The sequence below is a fragment of the Sebastes fasciatus genome, chromosome 15 (assembly GCF_043250625.1).
Source record: "Sebastes fasciatus isolate fSebFas1 chromosome 15, fSebFas1.pri, whole genome shotgun sequence".
Taxonomy (NCBI): Eukaryota; Metazoa; Chordata; class Actinopteri; order Perciformes; family Sebastidae; genus Sebastes; species Sebastes fasciatus.
In genome coordinates this window covers 12,950,100-12,963,803 of record NC_133809.1, presented here as the reverse complement: position 1 = coordinate 12,963,803, position 13,704 = coordinate 12,950,100, and the positions used below count along the sequence as shown (strand labels likewise).

General features: G+C 40.1%; 1 protein-coding gene across 2 annotated transcripts in view; it reads left to right on the top strand.

The window, feature by feature from the left end:
* Nucleotides 1–13,704, top strand: part of stac (SH3 and cysteine rich domain) — a 34,070-nt gene that overhangs the window by 12,619 nt on the left and 7,747 nt on the right. For both annotated transcript variants that reach the window (XM_074660712.1, XM_074660711.1), the window contains 5 exons: nt 1,589–1,722; nt 7,274–7,355; nt 7,578–7,684; nt 8,478–8,559; nt 10,028–10,095. In XM_074660712.1, coding sequence (XP_074516813.1) covers nt 1,589–1,722; nt 7,274–7,355; nt 7,578–7,684; nt 8,478–8,559; nt 10,028–10,095 — 473 coding nt within the window. The remainder of the gene's footprint in view (nt 1–1,588; nt 1,723–7,273; nt 7,356–7,577; nt 7,685–8,477; nt 8,560–10,027; nt 10,096–13,704) is intronic.

Here is a 13,704-nt window from a genome sequence, read left to right as displayed (position 1 = left end):
AGCTGCCAGACTACAACTAATAACAGCACTGGGACTTGGTAACACTGTCCTCTCTTGTTAATGTGGAATGACCGTCAAATGATACACCACTGCTGGCTGGCTGCAAGTGGTGTTTTTTGTTATGTTATGTGCAACTTAATGATGGTTTAGAGATCATTTGACTTCTCAGGAACCCCTCTCTCCTTTTATGGTTTGTGAGGATGAACTACGGTGGCCTTCATGTAACATAAAAACGCGAAAGGCTCTCTCTAGTGTTTGGTTTGTCCATTCTGGATGAAAATGAAAAAACATAGTTATGAATATTATATTCCATTTCTGCTATTAGATCCTCCGAAATGTTACACACTGTTCCTTTAAGCTTGGGCCTCGTGACTCCCTCCAAGCATACACGGTCCCAGCAGAGCAGAGATTGGGGAGTGATGATAGCTTCCTCCCCGGGGTAACTTAGTCTCAAACCCTACAGGTGGATGCTTTGGCTTATATGAAATGCTATATGAAAGTTTTTTTATTTATTTACAGCCAACCCCAATTTTCAGTATTTTTTTTCTGCCCTGAGCAGGAATATGGTCTGTGATGCTTCAAGGTCTAGACAGTAATATCAGGATCTTTTAAATCTTTAAAAAGTTAAGGAACCTGAACTTTTGACGAATGGATGAGCTTGAACTATTTACCTGTTAAATCTATTGGCTAGCTTCTTGATTATCAAATACAAATTTATCCAATTAAATCAGTAAGTTGACTAGTGAAAGTTGGATTTTCCCTGCAGTGACATTGCTCCCCGTTCACTTCCCAAACAGTTTTACCCACTTACTGCACATTCATGCATACTGTACCTGCCCATTCATGTCTCGCTCTTTTGTTGCATTTCTTTCTGTCTCACAAACACACACAATGACAGAGCCCCAGCCCAGTGATCTTCATTAAAGACTGCATTGATGCAATCTGTTGTTGCCATGTGAGCTTTTGTTCTCTGCCAACACTTTTCTCTTTACAATCTCCACCTTGAACAAGACTATCGGTCTCATTTTTGTTTCCTCATCGATCTCTCTGGCCATATTCATTTGTTACTCATTCACACACTTCTCTGCACAACTGAGCACAGTCATGCTGAATGTTCGCTGTTGCAATGTTGCATAACTTTAGTTCACAAATAAGTCAAATTAATCTTCATTTATTCCAGCAACTGTGAGTCACATATTAATATGTGAGAGTGAGCCGCACACAGGCAGCGGTTTTGAAATGGGTTGAAGATAGCTCTGGCTCATTTACAGTCAGTTTGGTTCAAACAGTTTAGTAGAAGTGCACATCATGTGTCGCATTTGCTAAACTTTGTCCCTGTTAAAATGTTCCACATGTGACTTCACAGGTTTTCCCCAGTGCATGCTGGGAAAGACTCCAGAAACTCTAGGCTAGGAATAAGTGTGTAACGTCACTGAATAAATAAATGAGATGGCTTTCTGAACAGTATTTTCCATTTCCTCTGCCTTTTTTGTGTGCACTTTTGCTGTTCACTTAGGAACACCGTTTGAGTCCAGTTCCTGACAGGACCGATCTGAACCTGTTGCCTCTTTTTCTGTGTGCGTATCAGGTACAACAGCCAAGCATGTGGTGTTCCTGGCGGGAAACACGGCAAAGCACGGCCTCCGCTGCAAAGCCTGCAAGATGAGCCTCCACCACAAATGTGAGAATGGAGTGGGACAGCAGCGCTGCATGGGCAAACTGGTAAGATGCATGACACAGAATAACACAAGACATCAATACATGAAGTAGACAGTACATTTGCCTCTTTGCTGACAACAGTTTGGGAGATTCTGAGCTTATAATCACTGATGTCATTATGAAACCAAAACAGACAGATTAGAATTGGCTGTCTGACCGTTTCCCACCAAAATGTGCTTATTCAGAAATCACACTCTAAGTGTGAGTGTGCTGGTTCATCTGTGGCCGCCATCCATCCTCGTCATCGTCCTCATCATCGTTATATCATCACTCTGTCTGTCTGTTTGTTAGATAATAGCGATTCAGCTCACTATTTACAAAAATGACGACCTCCTCTTCACCTCCGTTAAGTTCTGCCGTGCTGCTGTCAGCATAAAACATTAAATCAGGATCAATACAGTCACCCCGAGGCGACTTCACAACCACTTTTGAAGATGTCACACGTAACAGTGTTATGATGTGTTTGGCATTTCAGTCTCAGCCTTGATGTCTCTTTTTTAATATGCAAGTTGAGTCTTTGTTACTTGTGATATTAGGGGTATAAAAGAATCTTTGGAATAATTATCACATCATTTATTATTCAATGTCAGCTTTTATATCAATGTTACACACTGGTCCTTTAAGGTAAGAGCTAGAGCTGATTTCAATGTGCTTATGTGTGAACATTAAGAACTGGAGCAAAACTGTCTTATTGAGTAGGGGAATTTATTTAATTGCTAGTTGGTACAGTCAATAAGTCAGCTTTTCAGTGTTATTACCTCACAGGTCAGAGGTAATGACCCTGTACTGTAATAACATCCTAACTTAAAAATCATAGACTGAGAGATCAAGTCTTGTTATCGTCATTGTATCTCGTTTTCCCACCCAGCAAGACACTTTCTGGGAGCCTGTCCTCATTTTTGGGTGATGATAATTGAGATTGTGGGCTATTATATGATTCACAATCACCATCGCCCCTCATCATATGTGTGAACCTACATCATAATGAGACCATTTGGATTTGGTCTGTTGGGGAGGGCTGAGTGTTTTTACTGGGGGAGGGTTTAGTTACACCAGCGAGAGCCAGCGCCAAGAAACGTTCATCGCTTTTACTTCCATAGCAGTCCAGCAATCTGGCAGTCAGGACTGAATTGAGACTCTTTAGTCATCCGCACACATCCCACACTAAAGACACTGTAACACTGTCAGGTCACATTATGTGTGATTTTCTACCTTTTCTTACCTTGTTCCTCACAGTACTTGGCTACACCGCCCTTGAGAAAATGTGGCTGGAATTACTTGAGGGAAATTTGGAATAAGTTGAGTTTGTGTAATTCTTAATTCGTTCGTAATCAGCAAGAATAAAGGTCATGGATGTCACATGGAAATGATATGGATATGTAACCCGTACAGGCAGCTCTTCTCCTTTCCCGTTGTGACGTCTTTCCACTAGATGCCTGAGGGATGAGGCTTGAAGATATGATCGGCTCTCAGGAGTGGAAAATGAGGTTGAGAGGTCAAGCATAAAAAGGGAAGTTTCCCCAGTGGAGTATAGCTCTAAATTCAACTTACTCTAAACTTGGACACTTCTGCAGCCATGCTTGTTTCTCTTGGCTTGAGAACCCTTTCGCAAAGAACTCAAGTGATCTCGTGCTCTAAATCTTTATAAACCTCAAAACCAGTTTATCACCATTTCTTCATTAGGTTTCTGTACTTACTGAAACAGTGACAATGAATTCATAACAAATGTAGTTTTAAAAGAAATGGTGGTATTAACAGGCAGGCCTTTGTGGTTCAGCTATTTGGTTACATAACATTACTTCACCTTCAGGTTTGGCAACAATCAGCTAATAATATTCATGTTTTTATTAGGGCTGTTAAAGTTAACACGATAATAATGCATTAACGCAAATTTGTTTTAACACCACTAATCTCTTTAACGCATTAAGGCAACTTGCAATTTCGGAGGTTGAAGCGTGCTTAGTTTTAAAGGTGAGTGAAGATACTGGCATCATATGAAACTAGAAACCTAAGGAATCCATCGGTACCAACCACGTCATACTAGTTTGTCGCAAAGGGGAATAAATAGCGCTCCAAACTTGCTCTAAATTTTAGCGAGGAAAAACTGGCATGGCCATGTTCAAAGGGGTCCCTTGACCTCTGACCTCAAGATATGTGAATGAAAATGGGTTCTATGGGTACCCACGAGTCTCCCCTTTACAGACATGCCCACTTTATGATAATCACATGCAGTTTGAGGCAAGTCATAGTCAAGTCAGCACACTGACACACTGACAGCTGTTGTTGCCTGTTGGGCTGCAGTTTGCCATGTTATGATTTGAGCATATTTTTTATGCTAAATGCAGTACCTGTGAGGGTTTCTGGACAATATTTATCAATGTTTTGTGTTGTCAATTGATTTCCAATAATAAATATACATACATTTGCATAAATCAAGCATATTTGTCCACTCCCATGTTGATAAGAGTATTAAATACTTAAATACAAATCTCCCTTATTTATTTTGAACAGATAAAAATTGTGCGATTAATAATGATTAATCAAGGACAATCATGCAGTTAATCTCTATTAAATATTTGAATCGATTGACAGCACTAGGTTTTATGCTTTTCAGAGACTCTGTGAAGGAATAAGTTTATTTTGTGAGTCAAACACACAATGTTTTCCTGTTATTATGGTTGTGTACAGTATAAAGTTTGCAGAAACAAGATGTTGGTCACTTAGCTAACAAGAGCTGACCACTCACACAGTTTTTGATTAGATTCAGTCTTGACAACTCCAGTCAATTATCAGTTTTTCCATGTGTTTGTACACAAGTTGATTCAGAGTTTGACAGAAAACAGATCACTGAAAACATTCACCATGTGAATGTCCTCCCCCAGTATTTAAAAGCTTCTGATGCATTTCTCACTGTCTGTGAGATGAAACAGTACCTCTCAAGATAGGGAATGGGAAAATACACATTTACAAAGATTGATTGCACGATGTTATTTATGCACAGTATTAATAGCTACTTAATTTCCCAGATAACAAAGAAATAATGCACCCATAACCATGGCAGATGAATAGGAATGCATAAATCCATTTTTGACAACAGCTCTTTTATGTGTGGATGAGTGCCGAATGCTCAAAATCAAAAATCACAAAGAGGACAGCTCTCTAATTTAAATTATTTATTCATGCACAGATGTTTCAGGCAGATATATTTCCTTAGTGCAGACTGATAACAGTGGGTTTTGTTGTACAACTTTCCTGTGCTTGGTTGTAACATTGTTCTGCGCTGCCTGAAACATTCGTTCATGAAAAAAATATTTAATTGGAGTTCTGTTCTCGACATGACTTTTGATGAATAGAAACATGCATATTGGGAATTAAAGAGACACATAAGAAAGGCCACAATGATGTTTCCTCAGATTTCCCCAAAACCTACAATCACTGCTGTCACAACATCAGTGTAGTAAATGAAGTCACTGTCAGTCACAGTGCGTGGCGTCTTTTGTTTGTAACCAAATTAACCAGATCCCTTAATGAGTTTGCCCCCGAAAATTTGACATCTAAGTTCTCGAGAATCGCCTGAAGAACTCAAGGGTTGCTTATTTTAGCCGTCTCATCATCAGAAGTGTCAAATGAAGAATTAATCACGACTGATTAGCAATGCAGATTTCACCACCTGCCACTTGAATACATGAAATGTAAACAAAAAGAAAAAAGGCATTCTGTCCTACAGTATGAGATGTGGGCCTCCAACCCCGATCCAGTAAAGAACTGGATGAATGTTTGTCTAGGACAACTTCCAGAAATCAAAATATGGCCAAAAGCTGAAGACATTTTACATTAATCATCACCCAATGTGCTGCAGATGACTCGCAGGGATTGAGGAGAGATTCAATCTTCTGTCTTCTTTACTTAAGAATGATTCAAAACAGATGAGGAAGTATTGATTGGATAGGACACAGGAAGGTAATAGATTTATAAATGATAAATGTTTGGAGATGGAAGGAGGGCATGATAAATGACTTTAAGACTAGTCAGTTTCTTTCTAGTCAGGTGCATGGCAGACACATTTTCCTTTCCAGAAATGTTCAACTCTGTATGCAACAAAGAATCATTTATTATCGTGCTACACAATTTATAACTGTAGCCATCAATATTCTTCATTCAAACAATAATGTGCTTAAAGTTCATTAAATTGAGTAGAACTAATGTTGTGCCTCAGCTGTGGCATTGTGCAGTATTGAGTGTGAACTTGGTCTGATGTCATTTTGTAAACAACAACAGCCCCTTCAGCATCTGTATTCCACTCCACCCTCCCTCTCTTTCTCTCTAACTCTCGAGCAATCTACCGGTCTTGTTTTTCATTGCTGCAGTACGTTGCTATAAACACAGTTCCTGCCACTCCCCATGAACGGATTCTGTAGGTACCGATTATAGCTGCTGTGTTCTGGTAAAATTCAGGGTTGTGCACTTCACATCTTGCTGAATTAATACAGAAGGACGTAGTTTGTTTACAGGCTGCAAGTTTCACAATGCTAATCAGTATTTTACTGGTATAATAAGTAATGCATTAATCATTTGCATTAGAGATAGATAGATAACACTTTATTGCCCCTGAGGGTAAATTTATCTTGGGCACAGTGCTACAGTCTGTCGCTTTACATAAAAAAAAAATCAGAAAAACACATGAAACCATTACTATTGTTACCAAATTGGTTCATAAAGGTTAATAATTCTGTATATTTAACTGTTTTTGTGTATTTAAACCACATGTATTTTTTCCAATAATATGTTTTTTATAGTAATTTGCTGTTACCGTTTTTAAATTTGTAAAATATTTCATTCACTCAATAAGTGATTATTTTATATCCCAAATATTTTTTTTATATTTACCTGTAATTCTTACAACAGATTAATTGAATGCTAACGAAACTGAAAGATTGCAAATATAAATAAATTATTATTTCAGTTACCAATTACTTATAGCTGATCCACAGCAGGTTTATGAAATATTAATTCATTACTCATTATAAATTCATATGGATTGTTGTTGATAAGTTCATCATTAATTAATTACTTATACATGTTTTTATTTCCTTTTCTTGCATAAAATTGTTCTGACTTTTAGCTATATTAACTAGCAGTTAATGAGAATTAATCATAATGTTTGGTTCTTAACACTCAAACATATTAAATTAGTGTCGACCATGAAAATGAGCGCTGTGCACATTCATACACAGCACAATGCTGCACATTAGACTGTTTGACCACCACTGTGTGAGTTTATATTGAGAATTATTACGTATAAATAAATTTCAGGTATTTATTGGACACTATTCAGTCTACTCAGTCTGCAGTGTGAAATATAGCTGTTGTGATTCATCCAAACAGTGATGTCGGACATCCAGTGTGGCAAAGCTTAATGCCTGTCAGTTGTGCTCAGAAACGTCAGACTAAACAGAGTTATGTGCAGTATTTCAGTGTCGGGCTGCTGTGCTGCCTGTGGCGCTGCATATTGATTTGTCACTTCTCTCTCTCTTTTTCCCCCTCTGTCTTTCAGCCAAAAGGCTTTCGGCGGTACTACAGCTCTCCATTACTGATCCAGGAACAGTACGGCTGCATCAAAGAAGTCATGCCAATCGGTGAGCAGCTTAAATCACCATAGTGATTTCACGTCCGTGTTCGTGCTCTAAACCGAAATGTTTACTACACTCCTCCAGAACCACTTTTCCACTTGAGCTGTTTTATAAGATTTACCTACCTGCTTTTTATAGTATTGTAAATCACCACATGGCTATCCTGAAAGCTTAACATTTGTTTGCCATCAGCTTTTTTTTTTATTATGTCTTCATTCTTTTCTAAAGCCTGTGGCAACAAGGTGGACCCTGTGTATGAGGCCTTGAGGTTTGGGACATCGCTGGCACAGAAGGCCAAGAGGGCCAGTGGCTCTGATTCTCCACACAGAAACTCGGTAAGAAAAGGATAATTTATCACGTTTGTTTTTACCCTGTCCACACAGTCACTAACACTTTCAGTTTTATTTGTCCTATTTCCTACCTCAAGTCTGCTTTTTGTCAATGTACAAACAGGTTATCACAATTCAGTTTATGTATCATACTTGTTATATTATGTCCCGCTGCAACAGACATACTGTAGCTGATGGTCTAAATAGATACTGCCACTGCAGGGCTGTAAACACTACCAATAAAGGCAGTCTGGTTCCAAGCAGTGATGAAGGGAGATGTCAGTGCAAACGCTCACGTTACAGCTCTGAAGATGGACTGGGACGATTGTAGTGTACAGCTACACTCTCCAGCCACTCTTACATCTCTGTGTAATACACAAGGAAATCTGTTTTTCATAGCTTATCACTTTTAATGTAAGCTAAACTGTATGTGCAGTCTGGATACGTGCCTCCGTATGATGACATCTGAAAGCTGTTGGGTTTGGGCCATCCTTTTCCTGTCCTGTGCAGCTGTTAGTGAATGGGTGTGTGTGTCGGTGGAGGCTCGCAGAGACAATGTGATCTCAACAGGGTTTATGATAATAGTTTCCAAATGCAGACTTAGAAACAGCACGTGTGCTGCACTACGGTTTTCTCCAAAATAGCTGGTTAGACTGTGAAAGTGGATGCATTTTTAGCTTGTTTTCTGCTCAGAAACTTAACTATCAATCTCTCTCTATCTATCTTTGTCTTTCTAATCTGTTTTATCGCTTTCTCTCTGCACTCAAATAAATAAATAATCCTTGAATGATCTCTGCAGACCAGTGACTTGGATCAGGTTCCAGAGGAAGTGGTGGCTCACAGCAGTAGGCAGGAGCTGTCGAGAAAGCACAGCGACGATGGTGAGTATCTGTTTGCGGTACACTGTGTGCATCTGGATTACAGCCATGTAGTGACACAGGGAAAAAACACACTGCTAATGCTCTTGCCACATGATAGTCTGAGAAGGTTGCAACATCAAATTCTCCTCGTATGAAACATCAAATAAGGTTCTTTACTGCACTGAAGTGAACTCGCTCTTATTGCTATTTGCTCACTCTGACCCTGCTATAGAAAAGCCTGTAGAAAAAAGCCTGAAGAAACATTTGAACCTCTCTTTTTTTAATCTGCATTGTGTGCAGCTCTTGATTTAGTGGTGGCTGAATGGGTTTTTCAGGTGCACAATAGTCTCTGTATTGAAGGGCAAGCCACTGACCCTTTACAATCTGGAGCATTCACTCTGAGCAATGAAAGCAGAACCACAAGGAGATTGGTGGAGTGCACATAGGTAGTCACTGGTATTGGAAAATGCTATTTGGAGCGTGGCTACAATGCTGTTGAACAATTTCCTTCAGAGAATATAGCACAACAAAAGAAGGTTATGTTCTCAGCCTGGGCATACGTGTCTAATTTATTGATAGTTCTTCGGTTAATGGAAAAAAGACTATGATCAAACTATCTTCAAATAAATGGTACGGATATTTGTGAACCACAGAACAATAAGGAGACATCTTTGATTTAGTGCCACCAGGTCAATATTTCTAATTGATATCAGTATGTTTTTTTATGTGTCTAACATACATACACTGGTTCCCAACCTGGGGGTCCAGACCCCCACTAAGGGTCGCCAAAGCTTCAAGACGCAAGGTGTAAGACGATTCTTTAAAAAATATATACAGTTGGCCTGTATCTCAGCATTTCATTAATTTCTGTGAAGAAAACTGAATTAAATTTTGTATTTTTAAATGTTTTGAATATTATTTATGATACAAACATGATAAGGTCACGAGCTATACTCACAGAGCCTTCCCTCTCTGCTAAACAGCCTCATCCTGCATTAGAAGTACGCAGTTAAAACATACAAAGAGCTAATAGAACAATGGCCAAGCATTGGGGATAATAAAAAAGAAGCCTATTAAGTATGAATGATTGTTGAAAATAAAAAAAAAAAAACATATTACAGTGTATTATATTTCCTAAAAAAAAAACTCTTCTCTGATGCAATATTCACAGGAAATAATCTGCTCAAAATTCATCCAAATTGCTTGTTTTACACAAACTTCATATTGCGTTCACTATTTGGGTCACTTGTACAGTTTATCAGTCGTTCTGTACTGTTATCGTTATGCATTAAATAGAATATGAAATATCCATAAAATAGTCGCTTAGTCGGGGTCGTCAGTTGACTCAATGATAGAAAAGAGGTCCTAAGGAAAAAAGTTGGAAAATACTGATCTAACAAACATTGCAGCTTTTAGAGGACCAATGTGAATCGTGTTTATTGAAATGGTTGTTGTTTTAATTCAGTAATTAGTTTTTTTTTCTTTGCAGTTTTCACAGTCGTTGAGAACGGGACAGAGCATTACCTCCAGCCAGAGAGAAAACCTGACGATTTGACAGTAAGAAACAAATTCATCTGAGTGTGTGTGTGTCCATTCTAGTGACGCTCTCTTTATTGGTCGGCCTCTTTTGACAAAAATCTAATCCCAGTAAACTTTATGGATAAATGTGAATCAAAGTGTGATTTTTTTTTTAGGAGCAAACCATTGTTTGTTTTTAGCTTGGAATTTTTTTTCTGTTATTCCAGCAGTTTTGAGTTAAGTATTTTTCACAGACAAAGACAATTTGCTGCCACTTTTGTAAATAGAAAAAGCTTTTCAGCAAAATAATAATCTGGTAGTTATATAAGGAGGAATAAGAAAAAGTAAACCGTATGTACTATTTTAGAGGAATGGCAAGCTTAAACTGTCTTGTCAGCAACTCTGGTCGTCAACTTTCCTCCTCACTTTTCACAGTGATCGTTATTCTGCAGCTCAGAGTCTTACAGTAAAACTGTATGTATTATTGGTTCAGTCTGAAAACCTCTGAGAACAGACTTCGTCCACTGACCAGTGCCTGAACTCTACGTGGTCACTCTGAGAACTGATACCCAGCCAGTCCGTTCTGCGTCCATTAAGCACGCTGCACTTTGCCCCTCGCATCAATCGCCGCTGCTGAATTTCCCAGGACTCTGAAGGAAAACTTCTCTTCCTGCTGTAACAAATCATACCCGAGCTGACACAACCGCTGGCCTGCGCTGATAGAGAGACACTTTGACCTTACGTAACGTTTGGATCTGCAGCTCTGGGGTCTGTTTTTATTCTCTACAGAGTGTAGATGCAGTGCTGATGGTGCAAAATTCATGCTAGTGAGAGAAAAAGGTTAAACCTCTGTGAATCTCTTGGCACCCCCTGCAGAGTAACGATGAATATTTCATGGGCAGATTTCAAAAACGCTCTCTTCCTTTCTATCTTCCATGATGGTTTTTTTTTGGAGACGTGCTTTCAGTATCAATGTTCTTTGTACACACTTTCTATGTGCAGCAATCTATCCTGTTTACTTTTATAGTTTAACATGTTTATCTCCATTGTCAACAGTGGAAAAAGACCACAGATACTTGGACAAACATAAAAATGAACAAATAACCATACAAGGCAAAAACCACACACAACTACTGTATCCTCTGCAACACAATCTAGCAGTCCAGCCTTCCATTTCGGGGAAGAGACGTGAAGTGCATTGTGCTGTGTTATCAGGCTGGACCGAGCACAGCTGGCAGCAGGCTGTTTGTCTGTCAGCCGACAGGTCCATTAGCTCAGGCTGGCGGACAGACAGATGGAGGCTCTGCAGGGTAATGAGCAGAGAAAAATGCTCGAAAACTGCTTCTTCGCCAGAGACGGAGCCTCCCAATTTGAGATGAGAGGCTCACACGCATAAACGGAACACACGCAGTCACACATAGGAACCCCATCTGTTCACACTTTTCAGGTTTAGTGTTTAAACTACCCGAGATCAATTGACATTAAAATAGTCTGGCTCATGCTGTGATTTCTTTTTGGATGGATTCTCTGTTTGGGAAGTTTGATTTTTGTTGTAGGTGGCGCTGTTTTTGTTTGTCTCTTCATTTGAGGCAGCTTCTGTTTATCCAAACAAACTTCTGGGGCTTTTGTTGTTGCCGCCGGAAGTGTAAAATGTGTCACTGCCATAGACTGTATATATAGATGCATCTCCACTTCCTCCCACTGTATGAAAGTGAAGCCAAAATATCTTGGATATGGGAGCTGCCAGCTTGAGATTGTGACGTTGTTTGCATTTCTGCGCAGTAGTGATCGAGGGGGCTGGAGCCGCGGTATCGAGGTCCCGCCCACACACCCGCACGAGCCAATCACGAGCCGAGCACGGCTGCAGGTTGCTAGCGTGAGCCACCTAGCTGCTACCTTAGCACCACGGTAGCTGTTTGGCTACAAAGACACAACAACTAACCATAATATCTCTATAACTACATTCATGATCAAACTGACATGTTCTATTACACAGATCTCCTCTCTCGTACAATACCAGAGTTTGGCCCATGTCCTATCCGCTAACATGGAGGGGGCGGGATTTATGACCTTTACTGCAGCCAGCCACCAGGGGGCGATCCAGATGTTTTGGATTCACTTTTGGGGAATGTCGTCCATCTTTATATACAATCTGTGGTCACCTCCTATAGCCAAACAACTGTTGCTGGAATAAAGACATTTGAAATAATCTCTAAAAGCTACACTAATCAATATTTTTATAAAACAATGGATCAAATATGTGTACTGTAGCGACTAGTTAGTGTACATAATGGAACATTTAGCTGCTATAGTATATAACGAGATGTTTTTCTCAGGAGTTGGTGGAGCAAAGCATTGCTAGAGGGAGTGAGTGAGCATTGGACTTGAAATCGCCAGTTGGCCGTAAACATGACTCCAAATTGAAGCTAATATTGCTGTGTTTGCCAATTCCATCCATCCATCCATCTGCAACCGCTTATCCCGTTAGGGGTCGACATTGGGCGAAGGCGGGGTACACCCTGGACAGGTCGCCAGCAGGGCTGACACATAGAGACAGACAACCATTCACACTCACATTCACACCTATGGGCAATTTAGAGTCAACAATTAACCTAACCTGCATGTCTTTGGACTGTGGCAGGAAACCGGAGAACCCGGAGAAAACCCACGCCAACACGGGGAGAACATGCAAACTCCACACAGAAGGGCCCCAAGCCGGATTCGAACCCTGCGACCCTCTAGCTCTGAGGCGCCAGTGTTAACCACTGCACCACCGTGTTAACCACTGCACCACCGTGTTTGCTAGTTATGTACAGTAAATAAGCAACTGTTGGCTAACACCTTCACCATTTAAGTTTATAAGGTGATAATGTGTCAAAGTTGTGTTCACAGGTTGTTTTACTACCCCTAAGGGGCCAAAAAATCTTTACTGCAGATTTATAGGAATGCACACTGCTCTCTTCATTTCCCTTTTTTTTCCATTTTTCCTTCACCACATTGTCCCTCACTTCAAATACCACCTTCTTTTTTTGATAACTCAGTAACAAAGGAGGCTATTATCTCAACCTGCCCGACCTCTCATTTTGTGTTCCAGGCTGCCACATCATCAAGAGCCTCTCAAGGCCAGTGAGCGGCTCTTAGTTAGCTGTAATGGATTGTCGCTGCTTGATGTTGTTGTTTTCACCCAGAGGCAGTTTGCCTTGTGGCTGCAGTTAACTCAACTCATCCATCAGCCACATCGCCAGTCCACATGGATGATGCTCGGAGAGCCACAAAAGACCAGAAACACTTCTCTTCATTAACTATATAGCGCCACAAAGATGGCAAATTCTCCCGTTGCCCTTCGAAAACAGCAATTTGTGTATCTTAAAAAGCCATTCCCATACCTTTTGGCAAAATTTCCCTCGAGGCATTACGCAGGAACGATTTATCATTTGGAGGCATTTTAGGATTCAGACTCAAGGTATTGGTGATGAAACAAGAAAAAACGCCCACCAGTTCTATGAGCAGGTGTGAAGAGCGCCAGAATGGCGGCGCATCTCCCTGCTAATTGTGCTAACACTTCTCTGACAACTTCCTCTCCACCCACAACCCCGTCCTGTTTTAACTTCCTGAGTGTTCATAAAAAACCTGATCCTGCTTCTCCCA